At 45.0% G+C, this 20881-nt stretch overlaps 1 protein-coding gene across 2 annotated transcripts in view; it reads right to left on the minus strand.

The window, feature by feature from the left end:
- The window catches only part of LOC138664641 (NXPE family member 2-like), a 245655-nt gene that overhangs the window by 145697 nt on the left and 79077 nt on the right, over positions 1 to 20881 (minus strand). For both annotated transcript variants that reach the window (XM_069751524.1, XM_069751525.1), the window contains exons 2-3: positions 3866 to 3966; positions 3065 to 3780 (exon numbers count right to left, since the gene is read on the minus strand). In XM_069751524.1, coding sequence (XP_069607625.1) covers positions 3065 to 3780; positions 3866 to 3955 — 806 coding nt within the window. In that variant the 5' untranslated portion in view covers positions 3956 to 3966. The remainder of the gene's footprint in view (positions 1 to 3064; positions 3781 to 3865; positions 3967 to 20881) is intronic.

Raw genomic sequence — 20881 nt, forward strand, 5'->3', positions numbered from 1 at the left:
ATTGCCGTATGTGGAGTTGGGAAGGAATTTTTTTTCCCCAAGGTGGAGCTTACTCTTTGCCACATGGTTTTTTTTTGCCTTCCTCTGGATCAACATGTTAGGGCAAGTTAGGTTAGGCTATGGGTTGAACTAGATGGACTTAAAGTCTTCCTTCAACCTTAATAACTATGTAACCAGCCTTGGAGGATGTTCATTCAGTTGTTTAATTTTGTAGAAAAAAAAAGCAGATCACAGACATGGCACAAAACTAAAGTAATTTCAAATGGCAACTTTCTGGCTTTAAGAAACACTAAAAGAAATCAAGAACAAAACATGGGGTAGTCAGTAATGGTTACTTTTTTAACCAAGTATAGAGGAAAAATTATGGAATCACTCAATTCTGAGGAAAAAATTATGGAATCACCCTGTAAATTTTCATACTCAAAAATAACACCTGTATCAAATTAGATCTGCTTGCTAGTCTGCATCTAAAAATGAGTGATCACACCTTAGAAAGCTGTTGAACCAAGTGGGTCTGACATGAATCATGGCTCCAACACTAGAGATGTCAATTGAAACAAAGGAGAGGATTATCAAACTCTGTAAAAGAGGGTAAATCATCAAGCAAAGTTGCAAAAGATGTTGGTTGTTCACGGTCAGCTGTGTCTAAAATCTGGACCAAATACAAACAATATGGGAAGGTCGTTAAAGGCAAACATGCTGGTAGACCAAGGAAGACATCAAAGCATCAAGACCGGAAACTTAAAGCAATATGTCTCCAAAACAGGAAATACACAACAAAACAAATTAGGAATGAATGGGTGGAAACTGGAGTCACGTCTGTGACCGAACTGTAAGAAACCGCCTAAATGAAATGGGATTTACATACAGAAAAGCTAAACAAAAGTCATCATTAACACCTAAACAGAAAAAAACAAGGTTACAATGGGCTAAGGAAAAGCAATAGTGGACTGTGGATGACTGGATGAAAGTCATATTCAGTGATGAATAGCAAATCTGCATTGGGCAAGGTGATGATGCTGGAACTTTTGTTTGGTACCATTCCAATGAGATTTATAAAGATGACTGCCTGAAGAGAACAAGCAAATCTCCACAGTCATTGATGATATGGGGCTGCATGTCAGGTAAAGGCACTGGGGAGATGGCTGTCATTACATCTTCAATAAATGCACAAGTTTATGTTGATACTTTGGACACTTTTCTTATCCCATCAATTGAAAGGATGTTTGGGGATGATGAAATCATTTTTCAAAAAGATAACGCATCCTGCCATAGAGCAAAAACTGAAAATATTCCTTGAAAAAAGACACATAAGGTCAATGTCATGGCCTGCAAATAGACCGGATCTCAATCCAATTGAAAATCTTTGGTGGAAGTGGAAGAAAATGGTCCATGACAAGGCTCCAACCTGCAAAGCTGATCTGGCAACAGCAATCAGAGATAGTTGGAGCCAGATTGATGACGAGTCCATGCCTCAGAGACTGCAAGCGGTTATACAAGCAAGAGGTGGTGCAACAAAATACTAGTGATGTTTTGGAGTGTTTTTGTTTTTTTGTTTTTTTGTTTTTTTTCATGATTCCATAATTTTTTCTTCAGATTTGAGTGATTCCATAATTTTTCCCCTATGCTTGGTTAAAAAAGTAACCATTACTGACTACCAAATTTTTTGTTCTTGATTTCTTTTAGTGTTTCTTAAAGCCAGAAAGTTGCCAGTTGAAATGACTTTAGGTTTTGTGCCATGTCTGTGATCTGCTTTTTTTCTACAAAATTAAACAACTGAATGAACATCCTCTAAGGCCGGTGATTCCATAATTTTTGCCAGGGGTTGTATATGAGGGGGGCTACATCATATTCTATGGTGGGGACTGTGTTATACCTGATGGGGTTGCATAATATTTTGTGGGGTGCTGCATTATATTCTATGAGAGGGGGCTGCATTATATTTTATGAGGAGGCTACATTATTTTATGAGGGGGGCAACATTATATTCTATGAGGGAGCTACATTATATTCTATGTGGGGGCGTCATTATATTCTATGAGGGGGCTACCCCTCTATGATTCTACTCCAACTCCTGTTACATAATTAGGACGTGTACTACCTTATATTATACCCTGATATTAGCATGTTTTACCACACAATTGGTGGTCTTGTATTTACGTCTATGTAGCTACATAGTGGGCCCCAAGAATGATTTTCTCTGGTGGGCCCAAGGTGCTCCAGTCCGACGCTGCCCTTGGGGCATCATATTATGTTTGTAGACACTGTGGAGGCATCATACTTTGTGTGTAAGGGAAACGGGGGACATTATACTGTATGTCTGAAGTCATACTTAAAGTGAAAGACACTGTGGGAGCTTCATACTCTGTGGGGGGACACAGTGGGGATTCATACTATGTTGTGGGTTATAAAAGTGTTATTGCAGTGGGTGAGAACGTTAATATGTCTCACTATGAACATTTTCAGCATGGGCACATATAATATCCTGGGTAGGGTTAGGCGAGTGATTTACTCACTGTGAACAAAAAAAAAAAATTGACAAAGCATGCTATATACACTGAAATGCATGGCCATTTTTTAAAAGATGGGAGGTATGGCAGTGTGGCATTAGTCGGGACACACCTCTGTTAATCCGGTTCCTGCTCCTGGCTCTTCGCAGCCAGTGTGGTACTGTGTCCTGAGTGCCAGTGTGGAGTGTCAAGATGTAGCAAATACTGAAGCCGCATCAGTCGACATACATGTAGTCATGATATTGCACAGCAGCACCTGTGAGGACACAGGTGTCCTCACTCACTAGCCATTATAGTCATGTAAGTAAAAACAATAAAGACTCCTTGAGGGCACCCCTCTTTGAATTGTCTCAAGGTTACAATTCGTCAATAACCCTCCTTGCTTATGTTATAGCAATGAAGTCACACCGCCTGCTGCTGTCTATTTAATTCTGTTTGATGGAGCTTATCAACTTCATTTGTTCAAATATAACCACCTCAAGTCAAGCAATTCATCTAATAAATGAGCAAAATATATTTCTATGCATTTAAATGCAATTGAAATCAGACTTTACCTTGTAAAGAGATTCTTCTGAATTTTGGTAAGATTGGTATAAGGACTGTTTTCACTTTTCAAATATATGAAAGCCTCACACGCTACACCAGGAGGTCTAATGCAGTAGAAGAACTCTCCATATCTTCTATCCACGTAGTTACATTTCTCTTCTTTTGTTTCTAAGGAAAATCCACATTCCGTCTCGACCGCTTGAATTTTGTTGAGAAATTTACCGGTATATTTGATATATTTGTATCCATGGTTCCTTGACTTCCATAAAGCAGAGACTCCTTCACTGGGATGCATCAAGAGAACAGAGATCTTCACTTCACCTTCCCAAAATAGAGTAAAATACACATTATAGGTCCCATTGTTAAAATCTTTAATCTCCCCAGAGGCTCCAGCTTCAAGTTTTAGTGAATAAATATGAGCTCGTAAAAAATCTCCTCCATTGTTTTTCTTTTCACCCAAGTAGTTATACATCTCCAGCCGAACTGTTATGGTGTCTCCAACACAGTAAGTAGGTTTCTCATCTACGATGGTTGCCTTGCTATTTTTTGCACTGGTTGTTGCATTTAAATTTCTAAAATCCACATTTGGAACAGTTCGATTTATGAGACTCATTAGCTCACTTATTTGCACCTCTATACTCTTTGGTTCAGTTGTCTGGGTTGCTTTTTGTGCCTGTTTCCACATAGAGATATACTGGCTGTGTAGGTTTTGAAAGTCCTTTGGCTGACGAAAAATTAGCAATATTTGTTATGTTGCACAAGTTAAAACCTTATGAAAAGCATGATTACTAATCTCAGTGAGAACCTACCTTAAGATAAATGATGAAGCTAAGCAAGGTGATGAAAAATATTGCAAAAATCGAAATGATCTTAGTCCGAATTGTGTTAGACTTAGACATTCTTGCTTGGCCTAAAAAAAAAGAGATCACATCAATTGGTATATCATCCAAATGGTGAACTGTCTGTTTCCCTCCAAACTCATATAACTGTGTAATGACAGTTTGAAAATCAAGTAACATGGTCAAGATCATGTCAAAGACATGAATGTCTCTTTTATCTGCACCCTCATTGCTCCCTAAATGTGTTGTCCTGTGAACAAAGTACATTTTAATCAATAGATCTTGGAATAAGTTCCACAATTGTATGTGTTAAAAAAAATGTTCCTGAGCTGAGAAATTCTTAGAATTGTGCACCTACTATGTACTATGTAATGGTGTGTCTCATTGTATAATAAGAAAAAAAAATTGAGCACACCCCTGAGATGCTGTTCCAATTAGGCCGATTTCACACATCAGTGGCTCCAGTACGTGAGGTGACAGTTTCCTCACGTACCGGAGACACTGACTCACGTAGACACATTAAAATCAATGTGTCTCTGCACATGTCAGCGTGTTTTCACGGACCGTGTGTCCATTTGAAAAACATGGAGACATGTCAGTGTTTGTGGGAACGCACGGATCACATGGACCCATTAAAGTCAATGGGTCCATGTAAAACACATACCGCACACGGATGCTGTCCAGCGTCGGACTGGAGCACCTTGGGCCCACCAGAGAAAATCATTCTTGGGGCCCACTATATAGCAACATAGACATAAATACAAGACCACCAATTGTGTGGTAAAACATGCTAATATCAAGGTATAATATAAGGTAGTACACGTCCTAATTATGTAACAGGAGTTGGAGTAGAATCATAGAGGGGTAGCCCCCTCATAGAATATAATGTCATCCCCACATAGAATATAATGTAGCTCCCTCATAGAATATAATGTTGCCCCCCTCATAAAATAATGTAGCCTCCTCATAAAATATAATGCAGCCCCCTCTCATAGAATATAATGCAGCACCCCACAAAATATAATGCAACCCAATCAGGTATAACACAGTCCCCACCATAGAATATGATGTAGCACCCTCATAGAGTATAATGCAGCCCCCCTCATATACAACCCCTGGCAAAAATTATGGAATCACCGGCCAATTGAAAATCTTTGGTGGAAGTGGAAGAAAATGGTCCATGACAAGGCTCCAACCTGCAAAGCTGATCTGGCAACAGCAATCAGAGATAGTTGGAGCCAGATTGATGAAGAGTACTGTTTGACACTCATTGAGTCCATGCCTCAGAGACTGCAAGCTGTTATACAAGCAAGAGGTGGTGCAACAAAATACTAGTGATGTTTTGGAGTGTTTTTTTTTTTTTTTTCATGATTCCATAATTTTTTCCTCAGAATTGAGTGATTCCATAATTTTTCCCCTATGCTTGGTTAAAAAAAGTAACCATTACTGACTACCCCATTTTTTGTTCTTGATTTCTTTTAGTGTTTCTTAAAGCCAGAAAGTTGCCATTTGAAATTACTTTAGTTTTGTGCCATGTCTGTGATCTGCTTTTTTTTCTACAAAATTAAACAGCTGAATGAACATCCTCCAAGCCTGGTGATTCCATAATTTTTGCCAGGGGTTGTAGTATAATGCAGCTCACCACAGAATTTAATGCAGCTCCACATAGAGTATACTGTAGCCCCCTCATAGGGCATAATGCTGCCCCCTCATATAGTATGATGTAGTCCCCCCAGAATATAATGTAGTCCCCTGAGAGAATAATGCAGCCCCACCACAGAGTATAATGCAGCCCCACCATAGAGTATACTGTAGCCCACTCATATAGTATGATGTAACCCTCAGAATATAATGTAGTCCCCTGAGAATGCAGTCCCCCCACGGAATTTAATGCAGCCCCCTCATAAAGTATAATGCAGCCCCTCTTCACCCCCATCATTGCCTGCCTTCTCCCATACCCCGCTTATCATTCCCCCACTACCACATCACCGCCCATTTCACCACCTCTATCATTGCCTCCTCCCCACCACCATCATTGTCAATTTCATCACATCCATCATTGCCTCCCCCCACCTCCATCATTGCCCATCACCTCAATCATTCCCTCACTCACCATCATTGCCCACTTGATCACCTCCATCATTGCCTCCCCCCACCTCCATCATTGCCCATCACCTCAATCATTACCTCACCCACCATCATTGCCTATCACCTCCATCATTGCCTCCCCCACCATCATTGCCCATCACCTCCATCATTGCCTCCCCCACCGTCATTGCCCATCACCTCCATGATTGTCTCCCCCCACCGCCATCATTGCCCATCACTTCCATCATTGCCTCCCCTCACCATCATTGCCCATCATTTCCATCATTTTCTCCCCCACCGCCATCATTGCCCATCACTTCCATCAATGCCTCCCCTCACCATCATTGCCCATCACTTCCATCATTGCCTCCCCCACCATCATTGCCTAATCACCTCCATCATTGCCTCCCCCCATAAACATTGCCCATCACTTCCATCATTGCCTCCCCCACCATCATTCCCCATCACCTCCATCATTATCTCCGCCCACCGCCATCATCATCCACCACCATCATTGCCTCCCCACCAATATCATTGTCCTTCAGCACCACCGCTCCTCACATGCACACACACACACAGCACCGCATCACTCGCTCACACTCACACACAAAGCACCGCACCACATACACACACGCAGGCACACAGACACATAGCACAGCTCACCTTCCCTCCCTGCAGCAGCAGCACATCCTGGCAGCTTCTTCCTCACCGGCATCTTTCTGTCTGAGACAGCGCTCTGGATGATGACGTAATCCAGCTGGGCTGTCTGACAGGAAACAGGACCCCAGGATGAGCTGTGCCGTGTGTCTGTGTGCTTGCAGGTGTGTGTGTATGTAGCGCGGAGGTGGGGCTTCACCTGCGGGCAGCGTTAGCTGCAGCCTGCGGCTAACGCTGCCTGCTATTAAGAAGAAATTATATTCATGCCTCTCCATGCCCATAGGGGCATGGGGAAGCGTGAATATTCATTTTGCTTTAGCAGCGGGGACAGGATCCTGTCTCCAGCTGCTGCTAGGCTGGCACAGGGCTGGCCCCTTTGACTCAGGGGCCCCATAGCCATGGCTGGGGGCCCCTGGAGCAGTAGGGGCCCTTAAAGCAGTCGGGGCCCTAGGCAGCTGCTGGCCAGTATGCCTGCAGGTGTTAGTCCCTGGGCCCACCGTAGAATCCTCCTGTTCTCCGGTGGGCCAGTCCGAGCCTGATGCTGTCCGTGTGCAGTCCGTGTGCTGTGCAGGAGACAGCTCTACAATAAGCACTGTCCCCCCAGCTTGTGGTGCTGAAGCCCCATTCATTTCTTCTCTCCAGCAGCGTTCGCTGGAGCGAAGAAATGAAAAATCATTGTTTTTTTATTTTTTTTGTTGTTAAAATAAAGTTCCCGGTAATGTCCCCCCTCTCTCCCCCTGTGCGCCCTGTTGTGAATTCTGTTGTTGAACTCCCTCCTGTGGTCGTGAATGGTACTTCGGCGAGTTCTGTCCATGGACTCCCTTTGGTGGCTGTGAGTGAAGCTGCTGCTTCTGAGGTTCCTTACACAGGTGACGTGGTTTATCCTTTGGTTGGCTGCTTTATTTAACTCCACTCAGATCGTTACTCCATGCCAGCTGTCAATGTTCCTGTGCTGGTTCAGTTCGCTCTTGGATCTTTCTGGAGACCTGTCTCTTCCTGCAAGAAGCTAAATCCCTGTTTGTTATTTTCTGTTCATGGTTTTCTAGTCCAGCTTGCTTTCATGATTTTGTCTTGCTAGCTGGAAGCTCTGGGATGCAGGGTGGCGCCTCCGCACCGTGAGTCGGTGCGGGGATCTTTTTGCACACTCTGCGTGGTCTTTTGTAGTTTTTGTGCTGACCGCAAATATACCTTTCCTATCCTCTGTCTATTTAGTTAGTCTGGCCTCCCTTTGTAAACCTGTTTCATTTCTGTGTTTGTGACTTTCATCTTAACTCACAGTTAATATTTGTGGGGGGCTGCCTTTTCCTTTTGGGAAATTTCTCTGAGGCAAGGTAGGCTTTATTTTCTATTTCTAGGGCTAGCTAGTTCTTAGGCTGTGCCGAGGCATCTAGGCCTGTTAGGTACGCTCCATGGCTATTTCTAGTGTGTGTGATAGGATTAGGGATTGCGGTCAGCAAAGTTTCCACTTCCCAGAGCTTGTCCTGTGAGTTTAACCATCAGGTCATTCCTGGTGCTCCTAACCACCAGGTCATAACAGTACAGCTGGCCCAAAGTATTAATGCATCTCAATAGAGGGATAAGAGAAGCTCTGAGACCATTTTTTTTTCTTTGCACTGTGTTTTGTCTTTCTTTTCCCCTAGATCTTTGGGTGGTTCAGGACACAGGTGTAGAGATAGACATTCAAGGTCTGTCCTCTTGTGTGGATCATCTCACTGCAAGGGTACAAAACATTCAAGATTTTGTGGTTCAGAATCCTATGTTAGAGCCTAGAATTCCTATTCCTGATTTATTTTCTGGGAATAGATCTCAGTTTCTGAATTTCAAAAATAATTGTAAACTGTTTCTAGCTTTGAAACCCCGCTCCTCTGGTGACCCCGTTCAACAAGTAAAAATCATTATTTCGTTGTTGCGTGGTGACCCTCAAGACTGGGCATTTTCCCTTGCGCCAGGAGATCCTGCATTGCGTGATGTTGATGCGTTTTTTCTGGCGCTTGGATTGCTTTATGATGAACCAAATTCAGTGGATCAGGCAGAGAAAATCTTGCTGGCTTTCTGTCAGGGTCAGGATGAAGCGGAGGTGTACTGTCAGAAGTTTAGAAAGTGGTCTGTGCTTACTCAGTGGAATGAGTGTGCCCTGGCGGCAATTTTCAGTAAGGGTCTTTCTGAAGCCCTTAAGGATGTCATGGTGGGATTTCCCACGCCTGCTGGTCTGAATGAGTCTATGTCCTTGGCCATTCAGATCGATCGGCGCATGCGTGAGCGCAAAGCTGTGCACCATCTGGGGGTATTCTCTGAGCATAGGCCTGAGCCTATGCAGTGTGATAGGACTTTGACCAGAGCTGAACGGCAAGAACACAGACGTCGGAATGGGCTGTGTTTTTACTATGGTGAATCCACTCATGCTATCTCCGATTGTCCTAAGCGCACTAAGCGGTTCGCTAGGTCTGCCACCATTGGTACTGTACAGTCTAAATTTCTTTTGTCCGTTACTCTGATTTGCTCTCTGTCGTCCTATTCTGTTATGGCATTTGTGGATTCAGGCGCTGCCCTGAACTTGATGGACTTGGAGTTTGCCAGGCACTGTGGTTTTCTCTTGGAGCCCTTGCAGTATCCTATTCCATTGAGAGGAATTGATGCTACGCCTTTGGCCAAGAATAAGCCTCAGTACTGGACTCATTTGACCATGTGCATGGCTCCTGCACATCAGGAGGATATTCGCTTTTTGGTGTTGCATAATCTGCATGATGTGGTCGTTTTGGGGTTACCATGGCTACAGGTCCACAACCCAGTATTGGATTGGAAATCAATGTCTGTGTCCAGCTGGGGTTGTCAAGGGGTACATGGTGATGTTCCATTGCTGTTAATTTCGTCTTCCACTCCTTCTGAAGTCCCTGAGTTTTTGTCGGATTACCGGGATGTATTTGATGAGCCCAAATCCGGTGCCCTACCTCCTCATAGGGATTGTGATTGTGCTATTGATTTGATTCCTGGTAGTAAGTTTCCTAAGGGTCGACTGTTCAATTTATCGGTGCCAGAACACGCCGCTATGCGGAGTTATATAAAGGAGTCCTTGGAGAAGGGTCATATTCGCCCGTCGTCTTCACCATTGGGGAGCAGGGTTCTTTTTTGTGGCCAAGAAGGATGGCTCTTTGAGACCTTGTATTGATTACCGCCTTCTTAATAAGATCACAGTCAAATTTCAGTATCCTTTGCCGCTGCTGTCTGATTTGTTTGCTCGGATTAAGGGGGCTAGTTGGTTCACCAAGATAGATCTTTGTGGTGCGTATAATCTTGTGCGTATTAAACAGGGCGATGAATGGAAAACAGCATTTAATACGCCCGAGGGCTATTTTGAGTACCTGGTTATGCCATTCGGGCTTTCTAATGCTCCATCTGTGTTTCAGTCCTTTATGCATGACATCTTCCGAGAGTACCTGGATAGATTCATGATTGTATATTTGGATGACATTTTGGTCTTTTCAGATGATTGGGAGTCTCATGTGAAGCAGGTCAGAATGGTGTTCCAGGTCCTTCGTGCGAATTCCTTGTTTGTGAAGGGGTCAAAGTGTCTCTTTGGAGTTCAGAAGGTTTCATTTTTGGGGTTCATTTTTTCCCCTTCTACTATCGAGATGGACCCTGTTAAAGTTCAGGCCATTTATGATTGGACTCAGCCGACATCTGTGAAGAGCCTGCAGAAGTTCCTGGGCTTTGCTAATTTTTATTGTCGCTTCATCGCTAATTTTTCTAGTATTGCTAAACCGTTGACTGATTTGACCAAGAAAGATGCTGATGTGGTCAATTGGTCCTCTGCAGCTGTAGAGGCTTTTCAGGAGTTGAAGCGTCGTTTTTCCTCTGCCCCTGTGTTGTGCCAGCCAGATGTTTCACTCCCGTTTCAGGTCGAGGTTGATGCTTCTGAGATTGGAGCAGGGGCTGTTTTGTCGCAAAGAAGTTCTGATGGCTCGGTGATGAAACCATGTGCCTTCTTTTCTAGAAAATTCTCGCCTGCTGAGCGCAATTATGATGTTGGCAATCGAGAGTTGTTGGCCATGAAGTGGGCATTCGAGGAGTAGCGACATTGGCTTGAAGGAGCTAAACATCGCGTGGTGGTCTTGACGGATCACAAGAATTTGACTTATCTCGAGTCTGCCAAACGGTTGAATCCTAGACAGGCTCGATGGTCGCTCTTTTTCTCCCGTTTTGATTTTGTGGTTTCATACCTTCCGGGACCTAAGAATGTGAAGGCTGATGCCCTGTCAAGGAGTTTTGTGCCTGACTCTCCAGGTGTTCCGGAGCCGGCGGGTATTCTTAAAGAGGGGGTAATTTTGTCTGCCATCTCCCCTGATTTGCGGCGCGTGCTGCAGAAGTTTCAGGCTGATAGACCTGACCGTTGTCCAGCGGAGAGACTGTTTGTCCCTGATAGATGGACTAGTAGAGTTATCTCTGAGGTTCATTGTTCGGTGTTGGCTGGTCATCCTGGAATCTTTGGTACCAGAGATTTGGTGGCTAGATCCTTTTGGTGGCCTTCTTCGTCACGGGATGTGCGTTCTTTTGTGCAGTCCTGTGGGACTTGTGCTCGGGCTAAGCCCTGCTGTTCTCGTGCCAGTGGGTTGCTTTTGCCCTTGCCGGTCCCGAAGAGGCCCTGGACGCATATTTCCATGGATTTTATTTCGGATCTCCCTGTTTCTCAAAGGATGTCGGTCATTTGGGTGGTTTGTGATCGCTTCTCTATGATGGTCCATTTGGTACCCTTGTCTAAATTGCCTTCCTCCTCTGATTTGGTGCCATTGTTTTTCCAGCATTTGGTTCGTTTGCATGGCATTCCAGAGAATATCGTCTCGGACAGAGGTTCCCAGTTTGTTTCGAGGTTTTGGCGGTCCATTTGTGCTAAGATGGGCATTGATTTGTCTTTTTCTTCGGCTTTCCATCCTCAGACTAATGGCCAAACCGAACGAACTAATCAGACTTTGGAAACATATCTGAGATGCTTTGTTTCTGCTGATCAGGATGATTGGGTGTGGCTGAGTTCGCCCTTAATAATCGGGCCAGCTCGGCTACTTTAGTTTCTCCTTTTTTCTGTAATTCTGGTTTCCATCCTCGTTTCTCTTCAGGGCAGGTTGAGCCTTCGGACTGTCCTGGTGTGGATACGGTGGTGGACAGGTTGCAGCAGATTTGGACTCATGTGGTGGACAATTTGACATTGTCCCAGGAGAAGGCTCAACGTTTCGCTAACCGCCGGCGCTGTGTTGGTCCCCGACTTCGTGTTGGGGATTTGGTTTGGTTGTCATCTGGGCATGTTCCTATGAAGGTTTCCTCTCCTAAGTTTAAGCCTCGTTTCATTGGTCCATATAAGATTTCTGAAGTTCTTAATCCTGTGTCATTTTGTTTGGACCTTCCAGCTTCTTTTGCCATCCATAATGTGTTCCATAGGTCGTTGTTGCGGAGATACGTGGCGCCTATGGTTCCCTCCGTTGATCCTCCTGCCCCGGTCTTGGTCGAGGGGGAGTTGGAGTATGTGGTGGAGAAGATTTTGGATTCTCGAGTTTCGAGACGGAAACTCCAGTACCTGGTCACGTGGAAGGGTTATGGTCAGGAAGATAATTCCTGGGTTTTTGCCTCTGATGTTCATGCTGCTGATCTAGTTCGTGCCTTTCATTTGGCTCATCCTGATCGGCCTGGGGGCTCTGGTGAGGGTTCGGTGACCCCTCCTCAAGGGGGGGTACTGTTGTGAATTCTGTTGTTGAACTCCCTCCTGTGGTCGTGAATGGTACTTCGGCGAGTTCTGTCCATGGACTCCCTCTGGTGGCTGTGAGTGAAGCTGCTGCTTCTGAGGTTCCTTACACAGGTGACGTGGTTTATCCTTTGGTTGGCTGCTTTATTTAACTCCACTCAGATCGTTACTCCATGCCAGCTGTCAATGTTCCTGTGCTGGTTCAGTTCGCTCTTGGATCTTTCTAGAGACCTGTCTCTTCCTGCAAGAAGCTAAGTCCCCGTTTGTTATTTTCTGTTCATGGTTTTCTAGTCCAGCTTGCTTTCATGATTTTGTCTTGCTAGCTGGAAGCTCTGGGATGCAGGGTGGCGCCTCCGCACCGTGAGTCGGTGCGGGGGTCTTTTTGCACACTCTGCGTGGTCTTTTGTAGTTTTTGTGCTGACCTCAAAGATACCTTTCCTATCCTCTGTCTATTTAGTTAGTCTGGCCTCCCTTTGCTAAACCTGTTTCATTTCTGTGTTTGTGACTTTCATCTTAACTCACAGTTAATATTTGTGGGGGGCTGCCTTTTCCTTTGGGGAAATTTCTCTGAGGCAAGGTAGGCTTTATCTTCTATTTCTAGGGCTAGCTAGTTCTTAGGCTGTGCCGAGGCGTCTAGGCCTGTTAGGTACGCTCCATGGCTATTTCTAGTGTGTGTGATAGGATTAGGGATTGCGGTCAGCAAAGTTCCCACTTCCCAGAGCTTGTCCTGTGAGTTTAACCATCAGGTCATTCCTGGTGCTCCTAACCACCAGGTCATAACATCCAGCTCCCTCGATGCTTCCTCTCAGCGTCGCAGGTCTTCCTGTATGAGCGGTCACGTGGTGCCGCTTATTACATTAATGAATATGCGGCTCCACCTCCCATAGGGGTGGAGCCGCATATTCATCACTGTAATAAGTGGCACCACGTGACCGCTCATACAGGAAGAGCTGCGACGCTGAGATGAAGCATCGAGGGAGCTGGTTAAGTATTTTAATGCCAGCCGGCGAGCGCACAGGGGGTGGGAGGGGGTTGATTACCGGGAACTTTATTTTAACAACAACAACAAAAAAACCAATGATTTTTCATTCCTTCGCTCCAGCGAACCTGCTGGGAAGAAGGAATGAATTCCGGATTCAGCACCCAAAGCAGGGGACAGCGCTTAACTCTAGCGCTGTCTCCTGCACGGTGCATGTGGTACGCAGTCGGCACACGGACGGCACATGGCTGCCGCACATGTGCCACACTGATGTGCCACGTGAGCACACGGACACGGATAATTCCGGTACCAATTTTACCGGTACCGGAATTATCTGGACGTGTGGGACAGGCCTTAGGGAGGAGCACGGCATCCCTGCTGCTGCACAGCGCTGTAGTGAAATGAGGAAAATAAGGGTGAAACCAGCTCGACACACCGGAAAAATGTTAAAAAAAAATCAAAATCTTTATTGAAAATCCGTTAAAAATAAAAGTGATGAAAAAATGGGCATCTCAGACAACAAAGCAATAAAGAGGGGTGTTTAGTAGGGTTGGGCAAAACGGATCGGACAATTTCAGAAATTGCCGACTTTTGGCAAAGTCGGGTTTCGTGAAACCTGACCCGATCCCACTGTGGGATTGGCCATGAGGTCGGCGATCTGCGTGCCAAAGTCGCGTTTCGTATGATGCTTTAAGCGCCATTTCTCAGCCAATGAAGGTGCACGCAGAGTGTGGGCAGCATGGTGACATAGGTCTCTGTCCCCACCATCTTAGAGAAGCGCATGGCAGTGATTGGCTTGCTTTCTGCGGCGTCATAGGGGCTATAAAGGGGCGTGCACGCCGACCGCCATCTTACTTCTGCCGATCTGAGCATAGGGAGAGGTTGCTGCAGCTTCGTCAGAAGCAGGGATATAGTTAGGGAGGGAAGATTAACCCCCAAACCGCTTGTGCTGTAGCGATTTCCGCTGTCCAACACCACCTTTTCTTTGCAGGGACAGTGGATTTTTTTTTTTGGTGCATCATCTCTGTAGCTTCTTAGGCTGCATTCTAAGGCTCCCTGGTAGCTGCATTGCTGTGTGTATGCCGCTGTGCAAACCAACTACTTTTTTCAAAGCAAAAATCCTGTTGCTTCTTTCTGCACAGTTCTCTTGTTTCTTTGTTCACACTCTTTTGTGTGCACTGTGCAGCAGTCCTTTTTATTGCTGCCATACTTGTACTTTGATCATTGTAGGGAGATTGAAATTCTACTACAGCCCTTGTATTTTTTTATATATCTGCCAGCCACGTTCTGCCTTGTCCATTGTGTGGTGTAATACACTGGGCCGGTTTTTTCCTGCAGTCTCCCCCCCCAAAAAAAAAGGGAGCTTTAAATTGCCGCTAAGTGGATCTACCTGAGTTCTGTTTTGCATATATCTGCCAGCCACGTTCTGCCTTGTCCATTGTGTGGTGTGATACACAGGGCCTGTTTTTTCCTGCAGTCTCCCGCCCAAAAAAAAGGGAGCTTTAAATTGCCACTTAGTGGATTACGTGAGTTCTGTTTGGCATATATCTGCCAGCCACGTTCTGAATTGTCCATTGCGTTGTGTAATACACAGGGCCTGTTTTTTCCTGCAGTCTCCCGCCCAAAAATAAAAAGGGAGCTTTAAATTGCCACTAAGTGGATCTACGTGAGTTCTGTTTGGCATATATCTGCCAGCCACATTCTGCCTTCTCCATTGTGTGGTATAATACACAGGGCCTGTTTTTTCCTGCAGTCTCCCGCCCCCCAAAAAAGGGAGCTTTAAATTGCCACTAAGTGGATCTACGTGAGTTCAGTTTGGCATGTATCTGCCAGCCACGTTCTTCCTTGTCCATTGTGTGGTGTAATACACAGGGCCTGTTTTTTCCTGCAGTCTTCCCGCCAAAAAAAGGGAGATATAAATTCTCCAATAGTTAATATACACCTTCTTCCTTGTTTAACAGTAGCATATAACGGTTGTTATTTTGGTAACATTTTCGCAAAAATGAGGAAGTCTGGTGGAAGAGGCCGTGGTCGGTCGTTGCCAGTTGGTACTGATGGTGGGGGTGGTAGTGGAGCATCTGGTGGTACTGGGAAAAGCAAGATAGCACCAAAGGCTCGAGGTGTTGAGGCAGCGTCATCGTCTGGCTACACAAGGCCTCAAAGGATCCCTTATCTGGGAGTAGGAAAACAGCTTTTAAAGCCGGAGCAGCAGCAACAAGTTTTGGCTTTCCTTGCTGACTCAGCCTTTAGCTCCTTCACCACCTCTTCCGAAGCTTCGAAATCTAAAACCAGCGAGTCGTCAGTGGATGCTCCAGGTCCGGAAAAAGTTGCTTCCTTGTGTCCTTCACCCAAAACAAAAGTGAAGGATGCGGCAGGCAACACTACACTTTACTCCATGGAGCTCTTTACACATACCGTGCCTGGGTTAGAGAGGGGAATTGTTAAAAGCCCATTACAGGAAGAATCGGACTTGGAGTGCACAGATGCACAGCCACAGCTTGATTATTATGCTGTTCCATTGACTCAGATCACTACTTTGCCCTCGCAGTGTACTGAGCCCGAATCTGACCCTGATGAGACTATGGTGCCCAGTCCTGAACGCTATAGCACCTTACACGGTGACACCTAGGAGGGTGCACATGACATTGAAGAGGAGGTGATAGATGACCCAGTTGTTGACCCAGATTGGCAGCCATTGGGGGAAGAGGGTGCCGCTGCCTGTAGCTCAGAAGCAGAGGACGATGATCTGCAGCAGCCATCTACATCGCAAAAGTTGTCATCTGGCAGGCCCGCATCAGGCCCAAAACGTGTGTCAAAAACCACAACAGATGTAGGACAGCATTGCAATCCGGTGACAGTAGCACGGCATGCAAAGCCTGAAAAGGTATTCCATAGTAGGACGAGTGCAGTGTGGCAATTTTTTAACTAAGATCCGATTGATCAGTCCAAAATTATATGTAAGAAATGCTCCAAGACCTTTAGCAGAGGGAAGAATGTTCAAAATTTAAATACAACGTGCATGCGTAGACATCTAACCAGCAGGCACTTGGAAGCATTGACTAACTACCAAACATCCCGTACCGTTGGTGCACCTGCTCATATTGAAGCTAGTCAGCAACGCAACATTGCTTCCCTCACTGGAAGCCCACCGGTTATGACACCACCAGTACCAAATGTGGAGGTATTGTCGCAAGGCCAAAGCAGTCAGGGAATCGCAAGGTTCTTGGTTGGAAACACTGTAGGTAGAACCACATCAAGAATACCATCGCCAAGCCTCTCTCAATCTGCCATGTCCACCACCACCCCGCTCTCCAGTCCAGCTCAGCCTAAAAGAGACTCTCAATAGTTAAAGAAAGTACTCTTCCTCTCATCCGCGTACACAGGGTTTGAACAGCTACATTGCTAGACTAATCTCGTTAGAGATGATGCCCTACCGTTTGGTTGAAAGCGAAACTTTCAAAGCTCTGATGGCCTACTCAGTACCATGCTATGACCTACCCAGTCGACACTTCTTTGCGAGAAAAGCCATCCCAGCACTCCACCAACATGTCAAAGAACGCATTGTCCATGCACTCAGGCAATCGGTTAGTAGAAAGGCGCACCTCACAACAGATGCATGGACCAGTAGGCATGGCCAGGGACGTTACGTGTCCATTACCGCACACTGAGTTAATGTGGTGGATGCAGGGTCCACAGGGGACAGCCATAGTGCACAGTTCTGTCAATCCCACGGTCTAGGAAACAGTTGGCTGTAGGCGTTTGCCCCTCCTCCTCCTTCTCCAGAAGCGAAAGCTCGTCCACAGAGCGCAGTCGCACGACCACTTCATCCGCAGCTGCCAGTGTTGCACCCATGGTGTCCCATTATGGAACAGCTTGTGGGAAGCGTCAGCAGGCTGTGCTGCAAATGAAGTGTTTGGGCGACAACACACTCACCGCGGAAGTACTGGCCGAGTACTTGCAGCAAGAAACTCAGTCATGGCTGGGCAGTGTACATCTTGAGGCAAATAAGTAAACAACAGCCGCACTCGATATTTGTTTTTTTCATATGCAATAAAGAAATTTATTAGTTTCACCACAGTGGTATTGCGAAGCTGGGGTCACCACAATCATATATCAAGGTACTGAGGTAACGTTTCGGCCCTGTTGTGGGCCTTTGTCAAACCTCACTAGAAAACAATAAGAATTGCACAATATTACTGATTTGAACATAGAGGTACGAAAAAACAATAAAAAACAGAGAAACAGAACAAAAACAAAACAGTGCTATATACAACAACTAGTGGTTTGTAAGACTATATATAGAGTAGTGTAAACCCAATACAGACACTATATGTACAAAATATACAAAGAATATATATCTCTCAAGCCAATAGCTGAAAAAGAAAAAATATATACATATATATACACAGCCAGCATGCAAGCATGCAAGTAGGCGTGGTATCAACGCCCCTATCTCAATCTACTTGGAAAAAATTCTAACCCCACTCACTAGGACAATGCGTTCGTTTATTCTAGACACTGGGCATTTTTTACAAACCCTAGGACAATTTTCACCCACACCAACAGAGAGCATTCTTGTTACATTTGACGTATGTAGCTTGTATACTTCCATTAAACATGACCTAGGTCTACAAGCAGTGGCGGATCTCCTACAACAATGCAATTTCACCAATGATTCCCGGCAGTTCTGCCTTGAACTCCTATCTTTGATTTTACATAACAATTTTTTTCTTTTCGGAGATCAATACTATTTACAAACCCAAGGCACTGCCATGGGTGCGAATGTCGCACCAGCGTATGCCAACATCTATATGGACAACTACGAGAATGCCTACATATATAATAACACCCTGTTTCGCACCTATAGTCGATGCTGGCTCCGATTCATAGACGACATCTTTTGTCTTTGGACGGGCCCACACGACACCCTACTCAGGTTCACCGAATATCTCAATTCCATTAGGCCAGAACTGCAATTTACACTAAACAGTAGCCCTATGCAGATTTCCTTCCTTGACACCTTGGTCATAAGAGAACCCAATGGCACCCTTGTCACGGATATCTTCTCTAAACCTACTGACTCCAATAGTCTGCTTCACTATCAAAGTTGCCACCCAATTTCCACTAAACAAAGTCTGCCTCGCACTCAGTTTAAGCGTGTAGCACGTATCGTCTCAAAACCCAGTCTACTTCCAGAACGATTGGAAGAGATGTCCCAAAAGTTCATGGCCAGGGATTACCCTGTGAGTCTTTTGAATAAAGAGAAAATGTTGGCTACAAACCCCTCCCTTTCTCCTAACAGTCAACCCAAACCTGAAAGAGTCCCGTTTGTCCATTCCCACCATCCTGTTATGCCCGTGGTTTATGATGTTATCCGCAAGCACTGGCCTCTCCTTAAACAAGCATACCCTCACATCCAGGCTTTCTCTACACCTCCGCTGTTGTGTAAACGTAGGCCGAATAACATTAGGGACAAAGTGGTTAAATCCGACATTGGTAGTTTTACTAGAGTGCCTAGACAGACCTTTCTTAGCACCGAAAGGAACGGCACATTTCCTTGCTTGAGATGTGCATGCTGTTCCAATGTCATAAAATCTGGCACTATCACCCACCCTCATTCCGGCAAACAGTTTAGAATTAATGGATTTTTCACATGCGACTCTAACAATGTCATTTACGTAGTAAAATGCCCCTGTGGACTTCTTTATGTTGGCGAGACAACACAGCATATCCGGGATCGGATTGTGTCTCACAAATCGACCATAGATGCAAGAAAACGTGGCTTCCTCTCCCTTATCATTTTGTGTCCGCCAACCACTCCATCTCACAATTGCGATTCCAAGTACTTGAGCAGGTTGATAGACCACGCAGGGTGGCAACCACATCAAACAGCTGAGGGAACGTGAAGCACATTGGATTTACACCCTCCAGACCCTCACACCAAAGGGCCTCAACCGTGAACTTGATCTGGTATGCTGATGGTATACTGATGATCCTCCGGTCCTCTGCTATAGCGTCATAGTCTCCATTACATCATATTTCAGTGTTTGTACTCTATTATACGTTTATGTCCTTAGCGGCTAGGGCTGACTTACCGTTGTTGTTACCTTTCCACATACTAACCTTTTCTTAATACTTTCAGGCCATCTGACCCTCACTATTTGTTACATCCTTCTAGGGTAAGTACCTATTACCCAATTTTGGTCATCGTTTGATTTTCATTTTTTTTATTTTCATTTTTATTTTTATTTTTTTATTATTTTTATTTTTATTTTTATTTTATCTTTATTTTTATTATTTTTATTTTTATTTTTTTCTTATTTTTCTTATTTTTACTTTTATTTCATTTTTATTTTATTTTATTTTATTTTCTTCAATTCTCATCTCATCATTATTTAAATTTTTATCTTTTTATTTTTTCTTATTTTTTCATATAAACTTTTCATTTGCTACCTGCACTTTGGGTCAACATCTTATACTTATTTTTACTTTAGTTTTTTTCTTTTTTCCTTTTTTTTTCCCTTATTTTATTTCTATTTTATATTTCATTTTGTCTCTTTTGCCTACAATTTTTTCATTACATTTTTTCAGTACATTTATCATACTCATTTCTCTTTTCTTTTGTTTTATTTTTATTTTTATTATTTTTATTTTCCTTTATTTTCTCCTTCCACCACTTCCACCATATTCTTTATGGCCCCTATTACTCCCCTTCACCCATAGCCCAGCATTTCACACTCTTTTACATTCTTCTCCCTCTCCCAGGCTCTCCTTTATCATACTCTGGTTCCATCCCCACTCTTTACCGGCGCTAGCACATCCATTGCCTCCCAGCGCTCTACTCTTGTCTGCGCTGGTGTTCCCTTACACGACGCATGCTCCCCTCCTTCAGTGTGTTATCTATGTTTGGCTCTGCGCCACCACCACCGACCCTTTAGTGCGCAGGCGCTGCCCTAGGAAGTCTCTCACTTCAGTGCGCAGCCGCAGCCCACCGACCTTCTCAGTGCGCACGCGCTGCTTACGTACACTCCTCTTCCAGCTTACCCCGTCCTCCCTGCGCTGGATTTGCGTTCCAGCCCTCGGCCCTGCACCCTGCCCAGTGCGCAGTTGCATTCTCCGCGCCGGCCCTGTACCCTAGCTCTCCTACGCTGCTGTACTCCTCCCTCTCTTGCTGGCCCTGCGCTCCAGCCCTCGCTCCAGCTTTGCACTTCCTGTGCCGCCCCTTTATTAACCCCACTGACTTTCCACGGCTCCACACATCACCGCAGGCACGCCAGTACACCGGATCCACAGGTATTCTTTGCTCCCTTCCTACCTTCTAGGCTGTGTACCTCCTGTCTACTCCACAGCTGATCCGTGCTTTTTGTATCCTTTACAGCGCATATTGGGAATTTGTTTCCCCTTTCCTGACCTACCTTCTTTCCGCAATTTTACTATACGGTATGTCATGTACCCTCACCCCTTACTTTCCTACTGCACATCCTTATCCTACTTAATGTTGTATCATTCCCCCCCCAGTTTTCTCCTGGATCCT

The sequence above is a fragment of the Ranitomeya imitator genome, chromosome 2 (genome assembly GCF_032444005.1).
Source record: "Ranitomeya imitator isolate aRanImi1 chromosome 2, aRanImi1.pri, whole genome shotgun sequence".
Classification (NCBI taxonomy): Eukaryota; Metazoa; Chordata; class Amphibia; order Anura; family Dendrobatidae; genus Ranitomeya; species Ranitomeya imitator.